General features: G+C 42.3%; 1 protein-coding gene across 2 annotated transcripts in view; it reads left to right on the forward strand.

Moving 5' to 3' along the window:
- The window catches only part of LOC141993304 (rho-related GTP-binding protein RhoG-like), a 34476-nt gene extending 15623 nt beyond the window's left edge, over positions 1-18853 (forward strand). Inside the window, exon 2 of one of the 2 annotated variants that reach the window (XR_012640812.1) lies at positions 11386-11810. Coding sequence is in view for 1 of the 2 variants with exons in the window: in XM_074962835.1 (XP_074818936.1) it covers positions 15245-15820 (576 nt within the window). In the remaining variant the exon portion in view is untranslated. Of the gene's footprint in view, positions 1-11385; positions 11811-15221 lie in introns of those variants that run through there. The other variant, XM_074962835.1, reaches the window with a different exon arrangement.
- The last annotated feature ends 3150 nt before the right edge of the window (positions 18854-22003 follow it).

Consider the following 22003-nt stretch of genomic DNA (forward strand, 5'->3'; position numbering starts at 1 on the left):
CTACCTCAGTAGGAAACTCCTCCCGAGACAGCAGAAGTATGCCATGGTTGAGAGAGAGAGTGCCTTGCTGTGAAATGGGCCATGGAAGCACTACATTACCTGCTGGGACGACTGTTTACCCGTGAGATCGACCATGAACCCCTCCAGTGGATACAGCGAAGTAAAAAGAAGGTTTCTGTCCGTACAACCTTTCGAATTCACCATACAACAATGGGCTGGAAGCCACCATGGCAATGCAGATGCTTTGTCATGGGTACACTGCCTGACGTCCCAAGTTGTCCAACCCTGTGGTGTTGAGCAGAGGGGAGGATATGTGACAGGGTCAGCCCAGATGGCTACAGGAGAGTGATAGAAGGGGGATATATTAGCCCCAGGTTAAGTAGGTTCCTTTTCCCTGGGTAAGGTAACAGGGAAGGTTCCGGAACAATCAGGAACTTTCTGGAAACAAGGCAGACAGGTTGATTAGAACACCTGCAGCCAATCAAGAAGCTGCTAGAATCAATTAAGGCAGGCATGCTAATCAGGGCACCTAGGTGGATCAGCAGAGACTGCGGGGATTGTTCTTCCTTTTCCCCATGCTGGCCAGTGATGAGGCTAACTGAGTGAAAGGCAGATTTGAGCCACGAAAGTGGCCAAACTGAGGGCTGCCATGAACCTCTGAGGTGAGCAAATCAGCCAATAAGTGCAGGACCCACCAAGGCAGAGGAGGAACTTTGTCACAATTTACAATATCATACAATCGTAAGCTCTTTCAGCCAAGGATGGGGCAGACAGAAGGTATTTTCCCTGTGGGGGTGAGGAGAGATCTCCTGGTTCTGACTCTGAAAAGACTGCTTCTCTCTCTCTCTCTGGGCACTTCTTCCTGTGCCTTTTCTATCTCTTGGGCTCTCCTTAGCCCGTCCCAATCCACCAATTAGGCATAGTCTTTTTTTAACGAGGGCTACTCTAGAGCAACTACTTGTGGTTGCAGTTAGCAGAATGGTGAATCAGCTGCTGTTTCCCAGCACTTTTGTCACATGTGCAGAAATAGAGGAATCTTGAGTAGGAGTAGAAAGCTTATTTTACTTCTATATTTGGGCACTTGTACAACTGCTGGTGGAACGCTGTCCTTCTTTCTGGTGTTCACAGTTCAAGAAGGATGTTTATAAACTGGAGAGGGTTCAAAGAAGAGCCACAATATTGATTAAGGGATTAGAAAACATGCATTGTTGTGACTGAGCTCTTTGAGTCTGTTTAGTTTAACAAAGAGGATGTTATGGGATGACTTGATTACAGTCTAGGGGAACAAATATTTAATAATGGGCTCTTTAATCTAGCAGAAAAAGGTGTGATGTGATCTAATGGCTGGAAATTGAAACTAGACAAAATCAGAATGGAAATAAAGTGTAAATTTTTAAGGGTGAGAGTAACGAACCATTGGAACAGCTTACTAAGGGTCATGGTGGATTCTCCATCACTGACCATGATTAAATCAAGATTGAATGTTTTTCTAAAAGGTATGCTCTCAGAATTATTTTTGGGAAGTTCTATGGTCTTTTATATAAGAGGTCAGACTAGATGATCACAGTGGTGCCTTCTGTCCTTGGAATCTGTGAACCTATTAAGCTTTTGTCTATAGTAACCACTGAAGAGAAGGAACCTGATCCTAGTTGAACATAACTTCTCTCCTCCTAAATGTCCAGGAGGTAGAAACAACTGTTGCCTCTCCATGTGCTGCACCCGCTTGTCATAAGAATGGCCATGCTGGGTCAGACCAATAATCCATCTAGCCCAGTATTCAGTCTTCTGACAGTGGCCAGTGCCGGGTGCTTCAGAGGGAATGAACAAAACGGCAACTGAGTGATCTGTACCCTGTCATCCAGTCCCAGCTTCCAGCCGTCAGAGGTTTAGGGACACTCAGAGCATGGGGTTGCATGCCTGACCATCTTGGCTAATATATATTGATGAACCTGTCCTCCATGAAGTTATCTAATTCTTTTTTAGTTTTGGCCTTCACAACATCCTCTGGCAACAAGTTCCACAGGTTGACTGTGCATTGTGTGAAGAAGTACTTGCTTATATTTGTTTTAAACATGCTGCCTACCAATTTTATTGGGTGACAGTTCTTGTGTTATGTGAAAGGGCAAATAATACTTACTTTCTTCAGACCACTCATGATTTTATAGCCCTCTATCATATTCCCCCATGTTCATCTTAGAAAGTCTTTTTACTCTTTCCTCATATGGAAGCTGTTCCATACCCTTAATCATTTTTGTTGCCCTTTTTTTGTACCTTTTTTCCAATGCGTGAAGTATATAAGGTATGTGCATACCATAGATTTATATAGTGGCATTATGATATTTTCTTTCTTATTTTCTATCCATTTCCTAATGGTTCCTAACATTAACTCTTTTTGACTGTTGCTTCACATTGAGCAGATGGTTTTTAGAGAACTATCCATAAAGCCACCAAGATCTTTCTTGAGTGGTAACAGCTAATTAGGCCCCTTCATTTGTATGTATAGTTGGGATTATTTTTTCTAATATGTGTTACTTTGCACCAATAAACATTGTATTTCATCTGTCATTTTGTTGCCCACTCACCCCGTTTAGTGAGATGCTTTTGTAACTCTTCAGTCAGCTTTAGATTTAACTATCTTGGTAAACTTTGCCACCTCACTGTTTGTTTCCCTTTTCCAGGTCATTTATGAATGTTGAACAGCACAGGTCCCGTTACAGATTGTTGGGGAACTGTGAAAACTTACTATTTGTTTATTCCTACCTTTGGGTCCTATCTTTTAACTAGTTACTGACCCATGAGAGGACCTTCCCTCTTATCTCCTGACTGCTTACTTTACTTAAGAGACTTTGATGAGGGACCTTGTAAAGGCTTTCTGAAAATCCAAGTACACTATATGCACTGGATCACCCTTGCCCACATGCTGGTTGACTCCCTCAGAGAATTCTGATTGGTGAGGCATGATTTTCCTAAACAAAAACCATGTTGGTTCTTCCCGAACATATCGTGTTCATCTGTGTCTGATAATTCTGTTCTTTACTATAGCTGCAACCAATTAGTCTGGTACTGAAGTTACAGTTACCGGCCTGTAACTGCTAGGATCGCCTCTGGTGCCTCTTTTAAAAAATTGGCATTATGTTAGCTATCCTCTGGTCATCTGGTAGAGAGGCGGATTTAAGCAATAGGTTATGTACTACAGTTGTTAGTTTTGCAGTTTCATATTTGAGTTCCTTCAGAACTCCTTTGTGAATACCATTTGGTCCTGGTGACTTATTACTGTTAAATTAAACAGTTTGTTCCAAAGGCTCCTCTAGTGACACCTCAATCTGGGATAGTTCCTCAGATGTTTCACCTAAAAAGAATAGCTTGGGTGTGGGAGTCTCCCTGATATGCTGTGATGTAAAGAATTAATTTAGCTGCTCTGCAATGGGCTTGTCTTCCTGGAGTACTTCTGTAGTACCTTGATCGTCCAGTGACCCCACTGATTGTTTGGCAGGCTTTCTGCTTCTGATGTACTTAAAATTTTTTTTGCAGTTAATTTTTGTGTCTTGTTAGTTGCTCTTCACGTTCTTTTTTTGGCCTGTCTAATTTATACTTTTACACTTGTCAGAGTTTATGCTCCTTTCTGTTTTCCTCAGTAGGATTTGACTTTTAGTTTTTAAAGTATGCCTTTTTGCTTTTAACAAGAAGTGAGCTTCTTTTACTCTATTTAGCCACGGTGGCATTTTTGGTTCTCTTCTTTTTTTTAAATTTGGGATATACATTTAGTATGAGCCTCTATTATGGTGTTTTGAAATAGTTTCTATACAGCTTGCAGGCATTTCACCTTTGACTATTCTTTTTAACTTCTGTTTAACTAGCATTTTTGTGTAGTAGCATTTAACTTCAAAAAGGGGAACTATGGTCTGTTTCTTTGGTATTTTCCCCTCTACAAGGATGTTAAATTTAATTACGTTATGGTCGTTATTACCAAGCACCTCAGCTGTAGTCATCTCTTGGACCAGATCCTGTGCACCACTTTGGACAGAATCAAGAATTGCCTCTCCCCTTGTGGGTCCCAGGACTAGCTTCTCAAGAAGTAGTCATATTCTGCTATTTCTTCCATGTTTTGCAAATTCACTTTTCTCTTTATCCTGGGTGCTAAAGCTCTTGCCCTAATTATCTCCCACCTTGATTTTAACTAATTCCTTCCTCTGTCCTTCCAGATGTACACTACCTGCCCATCTATATTACGTCCAAAACATTGCCACCAAAATTACCATTCTACCTTGTAGATCCATGCACACTGCCCTCATTGAATCCCTCTATTGGCTCTCATCACTCACTATATTAAATTTAAACTTTCCATCCTTGCCTGGAAAGCCAGGCACCACTGCCCTAGCCTGCATCTTGGATCTCGCTTCATAACTCATACCTCTTTTGCCATGCCAGTGGTGCTAGTCTTAGCTCTAGGCTATATTGTAAACTTATGTCAGAAAATCCACACCCCTGTGCGATGCAGTTATCCTGACCGAACTCCTGGTGTAGACAGTGCTGTGTCAATGGGAGGGCTTCTCCTGTTGACATAGCTACCACCTCTCAAGAAGGTGGAATACCTATACCGACGGGAGAAGCTCTCCTGTCTGCATAGGTAGTGTCTTCACTACAGTGGCGCAGCTGTACTTGTGCATCTGCGATACTGCAATGGGGTAAGTGTAGACAAGCCATACATGTCTCCTCTTGATAGATTTCTCACATTCTTGTCTCCACATCTTTCATGCTGCCACCTATGCACACGCCTTCCTTTCTATCCTGTTCTACTCATTTTCTTCCTTCCTCACTTAAATCTCTCCAAAAGATTCATTTTGAGGGCCACCAAAGCAAATAAATATCTAAGATGAATCCCCTCGTCTGGGTCCCTCTGTCCCTCTTCTCTTTTTGACTGTAAGATTTTCTGGACTATGAAGTGTCTTCATACTTGTATCATGTACAGCACCATGCACACTCATGGTTAAGAAATAATAAGAGAAATTACCCACCCAGGTAGAAATCACTTCCCTTGACAAGTTGGATTCTGGGTCCCTGATGTGTGAAGGTTTTGAGTGTTTGGAGGGTTTTGTTGGAGTCCTGCAAACCCTCCACAAGGAAATGATTGTATATTTACATCAGTGATACTCAGACCTCAGTGGTTTAGGAGCCAAACTAGTGATCAACATTACCCAAAAGAGACACAGTAGTGTGAATTCATTGTTTCACTTACCAGAGTACTATATATTTATATTTAAACAGTATGACAGAAATATTTTGTGTGTATATAATATATATTCTCACAGCATTTTCATTTTATCAACTACAATTGGTTAATAACATAGTAAAAGCAGCCTGATTGGTTAATAATTCAATCACACACTGTTTTAATATGTGCTGCAAAGAGCCAAAGGAGACACATTAAAGAGCCACTTGCAGCTTGGGAGCCTCTGTCTGAGTATCGCTGATCTAAATGTTTTAGAGCTTGGGCACGTAAGCAAGCCACATCCTGCTCACTTCCCTAGATGTAGTGGACAGAGATTAGAGTTGCCTTTCCACACTAAAGATTTTGTTTTAAAATTGAAAGCTTAGATTCTGGAGCACAAGTGACATCTTGGAGAAATTCTTATCTGCTATGCTGCTGCTCATAAACCCCAGTTTGAAGCCTGTTGACCACTAATGAAATGTTTTGCAGCTACTCCAGTTCACTTGCAAACAAACTAGATTTGAACTGCTAATATGAAACACTCCTCACCCCCCACCCCCACCCCCAAAAAAAAGTTGATATAATTTTAGGGGGGAAACCCGCTCATTCCAGTCTTGGTCCTCATGTAACTCTGAGATTTTCCTACAATACTTTTGTCCTATAAACTGTATTGAAATAAGAATGAGGTTTGGATAAAAACTTATCTTCCTGTGGCTTACTTACCTTCTCATGCCTTGAGACTTTTTCTTCAGTGGGAATTTGATTTGTGGCCTTGCCTGATTCCAGGTGTAGAGCAGTTTTCTTATGTACATCTTAGACAAAGGCAAGTTTTTGGATAGGTGAAATGCACGAAGTCAAGGTCTTGTAGAGGAGAATGTAGCCACGTGAGCATTGTAGTTCTTGGAGTCTAGTTTTGTTCTTTTAGTAGGAAAGGTGGATGACTGATAAATGACTTATTCTGTGAATGTATGAAATAAGATCTGTACGCTGTGCTTCTGTGGAATTTCTCACTGAGAACTCTGCCAGAAGACATGACCATTGGGGATTCTACTCTGCCTGCCAGGCCTTTCCCAGTGTAATCTGTGATACTCTCTGGGTGTATCTCCACTGCTGAGATTTTTGGCTTTGTGCCTGTATGCTTTTTTCCTACTTTCAGAAAGCAGGTTTTTAAAAAAAAAAAAAAAAAAATCGTCTCGGAGATTAGTTTTCATGCCAGTATTACTCCTGAGGGAGTTCTGCACCAAAAAATTAAAATTTTATGCACACAATATTTTAAAATTCTGCATATTTTGTCAATAAATGTGGCTCCAGCATGGCAGTGTGGAGCAGAGGCCACTGGCTGCATTAGGGGCTTCACAGTGATCTCCCACCTTACCTTTCCCAGTACAGGAACTCAGTAGCGAGGCTGCACCTGACCCTGACAGTGCAAGGCTGGGCCTGCCCCAGAAACACCCCAGGGCCCTGCCTCTCTGTGCCAGGCATACCAGGTGTGGCTGGGCAGGCTCAGCCCAGCAGGATCCAAATGTGGAGGGGCGTAGCGTGGGGGGGATCCAGATGTGGGGTGAGAGGTTTCTCTGTGGGGTAATCATGGTGTGGGCAGTGGGAGATCTGGATGCACAGGGGCAATGGGACTCTGCAGGGGATCCAGGTGATGGTGGTTGGGCTCAGTGGGGGAGTCTGGGTGTAGGGAGATAGGGTTTGGCGGGGGGGGGTGTCTGGGTGCTGGGGGAGTAGGCTTGATGGGGTGGGGGCCCAGGGTGCAGCTGGTTGGGGCTCACTGGGGTGGGGGTTTGGGTGCGGGGGGGTTGTCGGAGGAGTCCATGTGTAGTGGGGTAGGGCTTCTCAGGGTGAGGGTTCATTGGACCTGCTTAACAGGGGAGCCCCAGCTGCTGCTGAGGAGACACCGTGTGCTGGGTTCCCACTCCCCCCCGGGATTCCCCATCCCCTTTTCTTCTCTATTCTCTTCCCCTCCCTCCCTCCCACATTCTCCACCCTCTCATTCCCCTTCCCTCATTTTCCCCCCACCCCTCTTACCCAATCCCACCGTGGGCACTCAGTGCTCCACAGAAAACAGCGAGGGATTGTCCTCCAGGATAGGTTGTTGATCCTTGATGATGCACTGGAGAGGTTTTAGTTGGGGGCTGAAGGTGATGGCTAGTGGCGTTCTGTTGTTTTCTTTGTTGGGCCTGTCCTGTAGTAGGTGACTTCTGGGTACCCTTCTGCCTCTGTCAGTCTGTTTCTTCACTTCCCCAGGTGGGTATTGTAGTTTTAAGAATGCTTGATAGAGATCCTGTAGGTGTTTATCTCTGTCTGAGGGATTGGAGCAAATGCGGTTGTATTTTAGGGCCTGATTGAATTGGCCTCGTTAGCACTACAAAAAGTAATTTTCCCTCTGATATTCACCCCTTCTTGTCAACTGTTGGGAATGGGCCACATCCACCCTGATTGAATTGGCCTCATTAGCACTGACCCCCCACACTTGGTAAGGCAACCCCCATCTTTTCATGTGCTGTATATTTATACTGTATTTTTTAACTCCATGCATCTGAAGCGGGTTATAGCCCACGAAAGCTTATGCCCAGATAAATTTGTTAGTCTCTAAGGTGCCACGAGGACTCCTCATTGTTTTTGCTGATATAGATTAACACGGCTACCCCTCTGAAATTTGTTTAATAGAATTTTGAGATTTGTATGAAAGGCTAAGTTCACTTTAGGTTTTTTTTTTTTTTTAAATACAACATACTGAACTTCTTGGAGTTTGATTCTGCTATGCATTACATAACAATGCAGTCATCACAGTGGGATTCATGATACACATATGTATTTGAGTCACCACAAACTTCCGTAGACTATTCAAGCAGTGCACAAACTACAAAAAAACCTCTTGTTTTGAGTTAGAGGATCAATTACATTCTTTGTATAAAGAAAAGGAGTACTTGTGGCATCTTAGAGATTAACAAATTTATTTGGGGATAAGCTTTTGTGAGCTACAGCTCACTTCATCGGATGCATCCGATGTAGTTCACGAAAGCTTATGCTCCATTTGTTAGTCTCTAGGGTGCCACAAGTACTCCTTTTCTTTTTGCGAATACAGACTAACACGGCTGCTACTCTGAAACCATTCTTTGTATAGGCCTTTTTCACCCCTATTAAAATGGAAATTCTGGTGCAATCTTAATAATAGAAGTACTATCACCTCAATATAATGTACACAGCTCTACTTTCAATTATGACTCTAGGTAGCTGATCATTGATGTGTGCCACTTTAATATAATATTTTAAAAGTTGAATTACTAAACTCTAGTCCTGACACTGATTCTGGTTGGCATGTTTGAACAGTTAGATGCACATGTTGCCGCAAGATCCACCTTTTTAATAGTTGTTGTCGCAAGAATTGGAGTGTTTTACCCCAGTCTTGTCTAGATTGTAATTTAAGTGACTTATATCTACCTAAATTTCCTCCTTCCATTTGACATATAAACAAAAATTCCCAAACCTACTCTTTGTTTCCCCTCCAAACCTGTTAGGTGATTTCTGGGGCAGAATTTCTACCATGCTTTGCAGAGGTGGCTGTATGTTAGTTGTGAATAAGTGTACAATTCCCAAAGAATTTTGGGATCCTTCAGTTTGCCCGGCACTAACCTGACTGAAAAGTTATTTCAGTCTGTTTAGATTTATTATGTACCAAAATTTAAGTAACTTATATCCAGCTAATACAAAATATTAAAGTATACTGATCATGGGAGGAAAACCAGAAGACAGTATTGTGGAAGCTCAGTGTAGATAAGATGTCAATGCAGATGTGATTGATAAAGTTAAGGATAAGGGCAGAGGAGAGACCCTGAAATTTGACTATTAAGAGATTATTGATGACTTTTAGAAATTGGAGGGGATCAAGGATGGAGTTGGAGGAAAAGAACTTTGCAACTTTTGTAGACGTTTTAACCATTTTAACATGGTCTCAGTACTATGTTTTGTGGTATCTTTGCCGATTACAAAAAATGAAATGTAGTCACTCACTTTCTATCTTGACTGGAAGCAACTGATTGTCTGCAGTTCAGGAGTCAAGGACTATAAGTAGTGCCACAAAGATATTAGGGTGGGGAGGCAGATATGTGCAGCAGGTTCATTCTTGTTCAGACTTAGCAATAGAAACTCTAGTATGAAAATGTACAGCCAAACTTTGTGCCTGCAGATGAACAGCAGGAGCTTCAGGTCTATAAAGTCTGGATTGAAAATGATGGGAATCATATGATGGCGAGAGATGAAATAGGTTGGATTTGAGGAATTCTCTGCTTGGCCATCTAGCTAAGCCCCCTGCACTAGGTCAGCATATCATAATGTTTCTTAAGGGTTGTGGGCGTAAAGTCTTAGGCCTTGTCTACACTACAGAGTTTTGTTGACAAAAAGAAAAGGAGTACTTGTGGCACCTTAGAGACTAACCAATTTATTTGAGCTCATGCTCAAATAAATTGGTTAGTCTCCAAGGTGCCACAAGTACTCCTTTTCTTTTTGCGAATACAGACTAACACGGCTGTTACTCTGAAACTTGTTGACAAAAGATAACTTTTGTCAACAAAACAATGGAGATGTACGCAGTATAATTCACCTTCCACCGACAAAGCTCTCCTGCTTTGCTGACAAAATAAAACCACCTCAATGAGAGGTGTTGAGCTTTTTGTGGTAAAGTTATATGGTCAAAGTGTCAGTGTAGACATTGCACTTGGTTATGCTGTTGTAAATTGCTTCCAGGAGGTGTCCCATAATGCCCTCCTGACCGCTCTGGTCAGCAGTTCGAACTCAACTGCCCTGCACCCAGGTACACAGGCATCTGCACCTTCACCTTTAAAGGTCCAGGAATTTTTGTATTCCACTTCCTGTTTGCTTGGCATGGAGAGCTCACATAGCATCTTTCCCGCTGATCATGGCATCTTTCCAGCTGATCATGGCGGTTCATATGCAGCAAATACTCTCCCTCTTTGAGCACACCTGAGTTGTTGGATCTGCTTTCTCTGTGGGGAGAGGAGGCTGTGAAGTCCCAGCTTAGATTCAGCTGTAGGAACTTTGATACCTACTGTCAGATTTCTTGTGGCATGTTGGATAAGGGCTATGAACAGGGCATGCATCAGTGCCATGTGAAGATAAAATAACTGAGGCAGATGTACCAGAAGGCAAGGGAGTCAAACTGTTGCTCTAGAGCTGCACTGGAGACCTGCCATTTCTATAAGGAGCTGGACGCCATCCTCGGTGGTGACCCCACCTTCACCATCAAGATCCCTGAGGATACTTGCGGGGTGGGGGGGGGGCGGCGGCTGGAGACAGCAGACAGTGGACTCAACCCCAAGGACGAAGTCGTGGACAAGGAGGTTGAGTTGGAGGAGAGATGGGACAGGCAACAGGGTCATCTGGTACCATGGCGAGCCAGGGCCTTTTCTTGACCCAGGCAGGTTTGAGCCAGTTCCAGCAATCTCTCTGGTGCGCATGAAGCAGGAAAGGGGAGCTCTGGTAAGTGATCTTTTTGAGTTGACGCTGCTTTGTTATATGCTAGAAGTGGGTGAAGGGATAGAAATGTACAAGACTAGCTGTGTTTGCATGTGATTTGCATCCCCCTGTGCAACTAAGCAGTGAGGCAGAACAGTGTGTTAATGCACACTGAGATTTCATGGAATCTGCTAGAGAGATCACTCGGAAACTTTCCTGGAGGTACTCACTAATCCTCTGTTGAAGGTTCCTTGGCAGAGCTGCTTTGTTCCTTCCCCCATTGTACGAAACTTTCCTGCGCCAATCAGGAATCACTTGTGCAGGGACCAAAACAGCACAGAGGCGAGCTGCATAGGGATCTGAGCCAGACAGATGCAGGAGATGCATCCTTGCTTACCTGCAGGAGTGAGATATTGACTTCTGTGATCTCTGTGTGGAAAATTGGTGGCAGAATTTACAATTTTGTCCCTAGTTGCTTGCAGTGATCCTCTGAAAAAACCTCCCAGACCCTTTGCCCCATCTTGAGCACCCTCCCTACCCCGGACGAACTGACCATGTTTAGGGCGTTGGCTGAGCTGTGTGCCTGCCAAGGGACAGTGAGAAACTGATTTCATATTTTAAAAGGTGCATTTTACTATGATTTTGAAGCTGTGAATGCACTAACAAGCATGGTTCTGTTTGTTGTGTTTGTGCAGATGTGGCCTTCAGGGGAACCCACTACATGCCGGCAGAGTGCCTCTGCCAGGTAAGGAAGCCGAGAAGGCGTAAGGAGGACATGCTTTGAGAGGTTCTTCAATCCTCAGATGCTGAGAAACAAGAACACAAGGGTGTGGAGAGAGACTACAAGTGAAAATTATAAAATAGGCAGGACAGCAAGAAGAGCCAGGAGCGAATTTTAATGGCCCAGGAGCAGATGATTAAAAGTGATGGAGGACCAAATGGAGATGTTGAAGTCCTGTAATCACGCTGTAGGCAGAACACATGCATGCTCTTCTCCATCCCCCCGCAGCCGATACAGAGTTGCTTGTCATGCCTTCCCCAAACTCCTCTCAGACATTTCTTGCATCTTCCCAGCCCGTCTCAGTACTCTGTTCACTCCACCCCTTCAGACAGTTTCCAAAATGATAGCTGAAGTAACACATAGCTATGAGAGCCTACATCAGGACACTGCCCTTCACTGTTATCTCCCTTTCCACTGAGCATTTTCTCTGTGTTTTTAATTGGTGTTTAATAAAAACATAGTCTCTGAAAAATAATCAGTCTTTATTTGTCTCCTACACACAGTGGTTGCTGCTGGAATTAATACACAGTTGCAATCTGATCACTTGCTGACTACAAATCACGATCAGGAATCATCAAAATTTTCATGCAAGGTGGCAAGTTAACAAAGCATGGTAGAGTGCTGTATAGCAAGGCACATTGCTGGTGCTCATTGTCAAAATGGTGCCTAAAAGGCTCCAGGATTCAAATAGCCCTCTATTGTGCCCCTATAATAGCGCTGGTTCTGGCTGCTCAAAATCAGCCGCCAGGTGATCCGCATCCATGCTCCACCCTGAGGGAAACTTTTCACCCTTAGTCTCACAAATAGTATGCAGCACACAGGAGGTTACTATGACCATGGGAATATTTTCCTCATTTAGGTCTAATCTGCCATAAAGGCAGTGCCAGTGTGCTTTTAATCTGCCAAAGGCACATTCTACGGCCATTCTGCATTTTCTCAGCCTGTTGTTGAAGTGTTCCTTGCTGCTGTCCAGGTTTCCTATGTAAGGCTTCATGAGCCATGGGAGTAAAGGGTATGCTGGGTCTCCCAGGATCACTTTGGGCATTTCAACATCCCCCATTGGAATCTTGTCTGGAAAGAAAGTCTCTGCTTGCAGCTTTCTGTACAGGCCAGTGCTCCTGAAGATGTGTGCGTCATGCACCTTCCCGGACCAGCCCGCATTGATGTCAGTGACACGCCCACAGTGATCCACAAGCGCCTGCAATGCCATAGAGAAATACCCCTTTCTATCGATGTACTCCTTTGCAAGATAGTCTGGGGCCAAAATTGGGGTATGTGTGCCATCTATCGCCGTGCCACAGTTAGGAAATCCCGTTGCCTCAAAGCCATCCACTGTATCACACACATTTCCAAGAGTCACAGTTTTTTGTAGTAGAGTGTCCTGCACACTTGCGATAATGCAGTCCCAACTATGGACACCAAACTGATTCGCGACCTGCCTGGTAGCAGTCTAGAGTTGCCAGTTTCCACAGAGTGATCGCCACACGTTTCTCCACTGAGAGGGCAGCTCTCATTTTGGTGTCCTTGCGCCGCAGTGCTGGGCCAAGCTCCGCGCACTGTTCCAGGAAGGTGGCTTTCTGCATCTGAATGTTCTGCAGCCACTGCTTGTCATCGCAGATCTGCATAACAATGCAAGCCCAAAAGCCACGGTCCACCATGTTTCAGAGTAGCAGCCATGTTAGTCTGTATTCGCCAAAAAAAAAGGAGTACTTGTGGAACCTTAAAGGCTAACAAATTTATTTGAGCATAAGCTTTTGTGAGCTACAGCTCACTTCATCGGATGCCTGCAGTGGAAAGTACAGTGGGGAGAAATGTGCAGCAGCTGAGTGAATGGCAAATGTAATCTGGTGTTGTTTCTCTCCATTGCACACAGCAGGTCAGGCACCTCAGATTCCTGTTTGGATTGGGAGCTGCTCATGATATACATGACCAGCCATGACTTATTCATAACAGTGACCACAACAGTAGAGAGCAGTGCAGGATCCATCCTTTCAGACAAAGATTGCGGGCGCACTGTAAACAGGCTGTTGAAAAATGGCACTGACCACAGTCGGAAGCCCATGGAGTGATGGAACAGAAAAAGCTGCATCATGGGATGTTGAGCCCGTATCCATGATGCTCTGTGATCCACTCTGCCTTCCCACAACTCCTAGCCTGTAGCCGCAGAAGGTAGCGAGTAGCACAGTGGGATAGGTACCCACAGTGCATTACTCTGTTGATGCTAGAGCACCAACTGTGGATGCGCTCCGCTGATAGGAGTGTTATGTGAACATGCACAAGTGATGTAATTAGAGTGGTTTTTGATCGTTTGGCGTAACTTGCATCGACACAACTCTGAACTGTAGACAAGGCCTTAATCTCTGATATCTCCAGTAGTGATTCTACAATCACTGATTCCTGCTTTTGGAAGCTTATTTTAATGATGAACTCTTATGGTATTAGGGTTTTCCTAGTACTTTAATGAGCTGCAGCAAAGAAAGCTCATGTTGTTCCTGCCTGTTCTGTCAATGATTAGTGAGAATCTGTTTTGGTCTCTTTAGAACAGTTCTTTGTGTATTCAGAGTGACATGGTAGCAGTCTGATTGTATTTCAAAGAACAGATGTACCAAGTTTTCCTCCTGGGTTCTATATTCTAAACCTTTTATTGGTGTGGTCTGAATACTCTACAGTACTATGTAACTGGTGCTGTGTGAATTAATTACTTTACTTGTTTTATAGGCAGTATTCATACATCTTACTAGCGCATTTGCCTCATCTGCATTGAATCATATTCAGTTTAACTCCTAGAGCCTTCTCTGTGTTACTACTGCTTAGGCGGTAGAGAACAAGGATAGCATGGAGTGGGCCGAGCAGTGTGATACCACAAGTGACAGAGAACATCTTGCTGTGGGGCACAAGACCGCAAATCCTTTTCTCTGCAGTCATGTCCTAAAGACTCATCTAGATTACCTACAAGAAATTATCTGGCTGATTAAGGCTAGGTTGTAGGTATTCAGCTAATTTATTTTTATTTAGCTAAATAATCAGGATGTGTCCAATTGCCATGTGACCACTCTATTTGTATGTTGTACCTCTTTTTCCTCTCCCCTACTTCTACTGTTTCTTTCTAGAGCAGAGGGTCTCAAACTGGGAGGGCTATGGAATACGTTTTCAGGTGTGTGTGAGAAGCTGGGGGGGGAGGATCCTCACCGTGCACATTTTACCCACAGTAACAAACAACTAGCAAAGCTGATTCCTCCGAACATATCAGATCTTCAGATGGCGCTGTGCATTTGACTCTGGTGCTGTTCATTTTGATGCTATTCTTTTAAGCTTGAATAGCATTATACAAGTCGTTGCCATCTGTACATTAATCAGTTTATGATTCAGTGTGCACATTTAATTTTAAGCATTGCAGTTTTGCTTTTGCCCTTATTAAAATGGATCGTTGGTGCTGTTTGAATCAATGCCTTACTGTTTTTAATATTTAATGAGAGTTGCATGTTTTTTTTTTTTTATTGGTATATGTACTTGTTGGGGGGGGGGGGCATAAACTCCTACAGACACAAAGAAGGAGGGCATGATCAAATAAGTTTGAGAACCAGTGTTCTAGAGTGTAGGCTGCCTCTTTATGTGTGTTTAGCATCTAGCATGCCGCTACCAAAAATAAATTATTAGAAATGTTGAGGGCATTGTATTAGAGAAACCTTCTACACTTCATTTTAAAATTCCTATAAGTGAGTGACTGACTTTTTTTGTCTCTTTTGGCAGGATTCTCCATTTCTGGGTAAAGAATGCAGACAATAAAGTGTGTAGTTGTTGGAGATGGTGCAGTGGGAAAGACCTGTCTTCTCATCAGCTACACCACCAATGCCTTTCCAGAGGAGTACATACCCACTGTGTTTGACAACTATAGTGCTCAGATGACTGTGGATGGCCGGACAGTTAGTCTAAATCTCTGGGACACTGCAGGCCAGGAGGAATATGACCGTCTACGTACCCTCTCATACCCTCAAACCAATGTATTTGTCATCTGTTTTTCCATTGGAAGTCCCTCCTCTTATGCAAATGTTCGGCACAAATGGCACCCTGAAGTCTCTCACCACTGTCCTAATGTTCCAATCCTTTTAGTTGGCACCAAAAGGGACTTACGAAGTGATGTGGAAACCGTTAAAAAGCTGAAGGAGCAAAGCTTGGCTCCCACTACCCCACAACAGGGAACTTCACTGGCCAAACAGATTGGAGCAGTAAAATATTTGGAATGCTCAGCTCTGAACCAGGAGGGGGTTCGAGAGGTGTTTGCTGAAGCTGTGCGTGCAGTTTTGTACCCAGTGGCAAAGAAAAACACAAAAAAGTGTGTCCTGTTGTAGTTGCCGAAGACGATGGATATTTGAAGTGAAATAAAGACTGACGGGGATCTTGGTAGGCTCCTTTCTTTTTTTAATTGAAGATTTGCATCTTGCACTAACAGGTCTAAACAGAAATGGTTCATGCAAAGTATATTCTTGCAGTTTGGTAACTGCTTCAGGGAAACTGAGAGAAACCAGTTCATTCCAGCCTAGTGAGAGAGTGATGAAATATCTATCCATCTTCTAAAGTTCCAGAGTCTCCAACATCTCCAGAGTTCAGTTGGCTTCCATTCTTTTCAATAGAAGAGGATGAGGGGACTTCTTCAAAGTCAAACTTTTCCTTTACTAGACAAACTTCAGTTATTGGCCTTGCTGAAAGCGACAGATATTGATAATTTTGCTTTAAATATAGTTCCTGCAGCTTCTGGCCCTTACTGATTCATCAACTTGGTCTACCAGACAAGAGCCTGGCTTTCTAATTATTGCCTTAATTTGACAACATGAAATTTGAAAACCATTTGTCTAAATTTAAAAATGCTGAAACCTTCAATATTAATATGAGACTTACTTTATAGTGAAGAATGTGATTACTTGTATGAAAAGTTAATGAAAACCAGTCATGTTTGGTCCAGTGGTTCAGACATAAGGAACTCCTGAAATGGTTTCATTAATATTGAGATCAGAAGTTGGCACCTCCTGGTATGTGGAATTCTAGATGACAGTAACTCAAATAAATTGTTCCTAAACCACTACAGAATCGAGAGGTGAGATGGTAACAAAATGCAGGTCTGCCATAGTTGTCTTAACTGCATTAGGGTTTCTCTTCCCTCTCTAAAGAGTATTTTACATTTTGAGAATGGAGTTGTTATTCTCTCTTCAAACTGCTTGAGGTAATTGGGATGACATTCTCAAAGTGGATTTCCTAATATGACCTGCACACTTGTACATGTACATTCCCCTACCTTTTAGAAGAATTCCAGAGAGTTGGAAGGAGGCTGTTGCTCTTGAGGAATTAGTTCTCTTTCTCCCAACCATAATTAACCCCTGCATCATTGCATGAGAGTTCATGGCAGATCATGTCTTGGAATTGTGTAGGTCCTATAACATGAAGCCAGGAACCATGTTTAACTAAGTTTCCAGTTAAACTGTTTTTAATGGTTGGCCAGCTATGGTGGATACGGTTACCTGGGCTACAGCATTTTAAAAATAATTCTCTCCACGCTAGCTGGTCACACATTATTATAAATTACTTTTAGCTGAAGCTCTATTTAAACACTTCAATAACTGTTCCTACCCCTTTGTGAATGGTCACTGGCTTTTATCTTCAGAAGTCTGTTTACCCACAACACCTAGGATGAGCAAAAAAACAGCAGTGTGAAACCTCCATTAAAGACGTGCCCCTGCAACTTGCAGATCTGAAATTGATGTGCTGTATAAGAAATTTTGTATTAATATAAGGATGCTGGGATTTGTGGGTTTTGTGTACTGAAATTAATAATCCCATTCCTTGCGTAGGTGCCACTGACTGTATTTGGGAGCAGCCTGTGTTAGTGGTTCAGATCTTAGTTTCTTAAAGTATCTCACCCATGCAAAAATGTGTGTTATGCCTGCACTATATGGAATGAGCTCTCTTTTCTCATTGCAGCAAGATGCTGGTGGGTTGGCAACTGTAGGGCTATTAAGATTAAGAGAAATATTAAATTAGCCTTGCCTTATGTGGTATTGAAGTATGAGGTGGATACATTCCTATCTGTCCCCTACTTCCCCTCAAAGAAGAGGATGTGCCTTTCTCTCTGCCTGATGTACTGATAACTTACAGTAACTACAATTCCATTATAACTGATGGCATATATTACTTTAGCAAATCCCCCTCTAAAAGGCTAAATTACAAGCCACAGTTGACCCAAGCCATCAGTATGACTCGCTAATGAAACAAATGTAGTGTACTGGGAATGGTTCAGATAAACACCAAAATAACAATATGCCATGATGTTTGCAGAAGCCTGGAGATGCTTCCTTCTACATACCACTTTCTTTTTTGTTCTTCACAAAGTGCCATGAACTAGAACAACTTGGAGAGCTCTTTACTGTCTTCATAGTACCTCATTAACAGACTGATTTCAACATCTGATATTTCTGTGTATTTTCTGCCAAGAGGAGCAGGTATCCTGCTATTCTGACAGTTCTTACTCCAGGGCCTGATCTCTGCAGGAATGAATTTCAGAAGCGTGCAGATATCGTGAACTTTTTTATTACAATAATTGATAATTAACAAAATCTGTAAATGGTCACTCTGTAAATTTGGGCTGTTGCAAATTTCTATAATTCTTAACCTATTTTATTGTAACTCTAGTGCAGAGTTTGGGTTCTTTTTTTTTTTTTGCCTTGATTTTGTCCATTGTCACATTACAAGTGGAGATTTGACTTAGCTCCCTGGTTGGATTTGTCTAATTCCAAATAAGATCAGAACATTCCAGCATTGAGAAGAGCAGTCGAAACCAACCTTATAAAAGTTTTATATTTGAGTGGCTGGGAATGCAATTGACTTGTGACAATTCAGTCTCTCCTGTGCTATTCAGTTTTTATATCCTTCTAGCAGACTAATCATTTACATTTTTTGTCTTTGAGAGATTTCACTTATTCCCCCACCCCAGACCCAGTTGATTTGAACAGTTCAGGAGTGCTCTGTCCAAAGGATGCTCTGAGGCAGTCTTTTTAGATGTATACTTTTAGCACTCAAATGCTCTGTTCAGTACACAATGGTAGCTATTTATATGGAATTTCAACCAGAAAGGCCTCAATGCTCTGCTTTTGAGTGCCAAATTTGTGACCTGTAGAATTCTTGGTGCTACTTGGGTAAATCTGAACGAGCAAATGGACGTCTCTAAGCAAAGGAGTTCTCTGAGCCAGTTAAAGTGGGAGGGTGAGGAGGACTCATTTGCATTAGAGGACCCTAAGATGATCTGATTGAAGTGTGGTACTGAAACATACACTGGCAACTTGATTTTTATACTTAAAAGGAATTTGTATTGCAACTAACGATTTAAAATGATTTTTAAATTATGCAGAATTAAATTGTAATAAAGCTTTCTTGATCTCTTGCTGTTTTATTCACTCATTCCATTTTCATATTACAATTGTTCTTAATCTCTTCTGTGGAAATCTGGAGACTTGAAATATAGCAAAGCAAATTTTGAACAAATTAAGAAGTTTAATTGTTCAGTCCAGTTTTAGTGATTGTAAACTGTGTGAATCTGATGTCTCTTTACTATAAAGATGCAAGATAATTCCCACTAAAATCCTGTTTCCACATGTGAATAACTATTATAGCACTCCCTATTAGGGCTGACACTTCACATTAAGACTTTTTCAGTTGGTTATAGTTTTGCCAACCTGTAACCATTTTGTGTGAAATTTTGTATGCCAGGTGTCTGAAGTTTTTTGGAAAATTTTAGCCAGAACTGTTCAGCTGTTTTGAGAATGAGGCGGGGGCAAGGCAGCAGGGAAGGTTTTGCTTATGTTAAAATATTCTGATGACCCTGTGCTTTGGACCAGAGATTTGAAATTTGGCAAGGGGTGGACTTTGTGTCAGGGATGTGCCTTTTGCCATTCCTGTGAAAATCCACTTATGTTTGGCCAAGTTATAAGTGTTTGAAAAACTGCAGTTTGCACATCTTCAGTACAGAATTGATTTTTTGTAGCTAAAATCTCTGAAGGTTCTGTCCTCACTGGACATACTGTATCCCTTCACAGATGTTATGTGTGACCAGATTGCACAGGACAGCCCATGCGTGCAGTCTCAAAGAGGAGCAGCCTTTACAGGGAAAGTCTGACAACTGCTTTTGAGTGGGCTGGACACTGGAATTGAGAGCAGTGAGAATACAGGAAACACCTGCACCTCCTGTCACCCAGCCAAACTAAAGGAGGAAGGGGAGGCAGAGAGCACAAAAGCGAGACCAGAGGGGATGGAAAAGAATAGGCTGAGACAAGGAGTTGGGGGAGCGGGAGGAAACTTGGAGTAACTGGGCCAGGGCAGGAGAGGAAATGGGAGGCTGGAACTGATCAGGCAAAGAGACAAACAGGGAGCCCAAATGTGTGTGGAAAGACTGGAAGCTGGTGAGGGAAATGAGGGTGGTGAAAACTTTAATTTGGTCACCTTGTGCATCTGCATTGGTAGTCTTGAATTACATGATCACATATTTTTTCCATGTGACCCCTAATTCATTCAGTGCACAGGCTCAACCTACTGTGGGGATGAATTGGGATTATGTATTAAAGGAGGATGTTGCCTGTAGGATGCTGCTTCATTTGTTGCAGAAGATGGAAGGTATGTTCTATTTGTAGTACCGGGACAGGGGATCACAGGAAGGGAATGGATGGCCTTCTGGTTAAGGGAATTGAATACCACCTTGGAAAACTGATTTTTATTCCTGCCTCTGCTATAATATAGAGTTCCTAATGTTAGGCAAATCATTTAAACCAAACTTTTCACAGGGGGTCACTAATTACTTCCTGAATGCTATGATGGGATACCTTGAGCTCTGATTTTCAGAAATGCTGAACTTAGAGCTATAACTGAAGTTACTGGGAGCCTTGCTAAAGTAATTTGCTAAATCAGGTGCTAGTTATCCCGTATGAGGAACCTAAAATTATCAGAAGCATATCCACTATGCTTTAGTTTCCCATCTGTAAAATGGGGATAATACCATCCTTTCACTTCACAGGAGTGTTATGAAGATAAGTTAACAAGGCTATGTCTACATACGGACCTTATAGCGGCACAGCTGTCCTGCTGTAAAGGTCCCCTGTGTAGCTGCTCTTTGCCAGCAGGAAAGAGCTGTCCTGCCGGCATAATTAAACCACCCCCAATGAGCGGGGTTATCTATGTTGACAGGAGAGTGTCTCCTGCCGACTGCACTGTCCACACCAGAAATTTATGTTGGTCAGGGATGTTTTGGTTTTTTTCCACACCCTTGATCGCCAAAATTGTAGTGTAGTCAGTTTCTGATTATGAAGCACCAGATGCTGATCTCCTCCTTTGTAAAGTACTTTTGAGAGTTGGTGAAAGTGCCAGCTACTAGTAGTATAAATGCCATAGAAAAGCTCAGAAGGAAACTAACTACTTCACAGCAGGAAATATGGTGAGGGGTGTGTGTGTGTGTGTGCGCGTGCTACATCTCGAACAATGAGGATAAAACAAAATGTTGACTACTGCTCACTAGGTGTGCACTGAATGAGGCAGGAGTCCTGTGGAAATAATATATAATTAAAGACTATCACAATGCATAAAGGTGCCCTCTGTTTGCCTGTTTTCTAATTTTGAGTGCTTGATATTGCAGACGCACAGCACTGCTATATTGCAATTAGGGCTGTTGATTAATTGCAGTTAAATCATGTGATTAACTAAAAAAAAATTAATCACAATTAAAAAAATCGTGATTAATCCACTGTTAAACAATAGAATACCAATTGAAATTTATTAAATATTTTTGGATGTTTTTCTACATTTTCAAATATATCTATTTCAATTACAACACAATACAAAGTGTACAATGCTCACTTTATATTTTGATTACTAATATTTGCACTGTAAAAATAAAAGAAATAGTATTTTTCAGTTCACCTCATACAGGTACTGTAGTGCAATCTCTTTATCACGAAAGTGCAACTTACAAATGTAGATTTTTTTTGTTTTGTTAAATAACTGTACTCAAAAACAAAACAGTGTAAAACTTTAGAGTCTACAAGTCCACTCAGTCCTACCTCTTGTTCAGCCAATCGCTAATGCAAACAAGCTTGTTTACGTTTATGAAAGATAATGTTGTCCACTTCTTAATTACAATGTCACCTGAAAGTGAGAACAGGCGTTCGCATGGCACTGTTGTAGCTGGTGTCACAAGTTATTTACGTGCCAGATGTGCTAAAGACTCATATGCCTCTTCATGCTTTGGCCATCGTTCCAGAGGACACGCTTCCATGCTGAGGATGCTTGTTAAAAAAATAATGCGTTAATTACATTTGTGACCGAACTCCTTCGGGGAGAACTGTGTGTCTCCTATTCTGTTTTACCCACATTCTGCCATATATTTCATGTTATAGCAGTCTCGGATGATGACCCAGCACATTGTGTTCATTTTAAGAACACTTTCACTGCAAATTTGACAAAATGCAAAGAAGATTCCAATGTGAAGTTTCTAAAGATAG

This window comes from Natator depressus, chromosome 9, assembly GCF_965152275.1.
Source record: "Natator depressus isolate rNatDep1 chromosome 9, rNatDep2.hap1, whole genome shotgun sequence".
Classification (NCBI taxonomy): Eukaryota; Metazoa; Chordata; order Testudines; family Cheloniidae; genus Natator; species Natator depressus.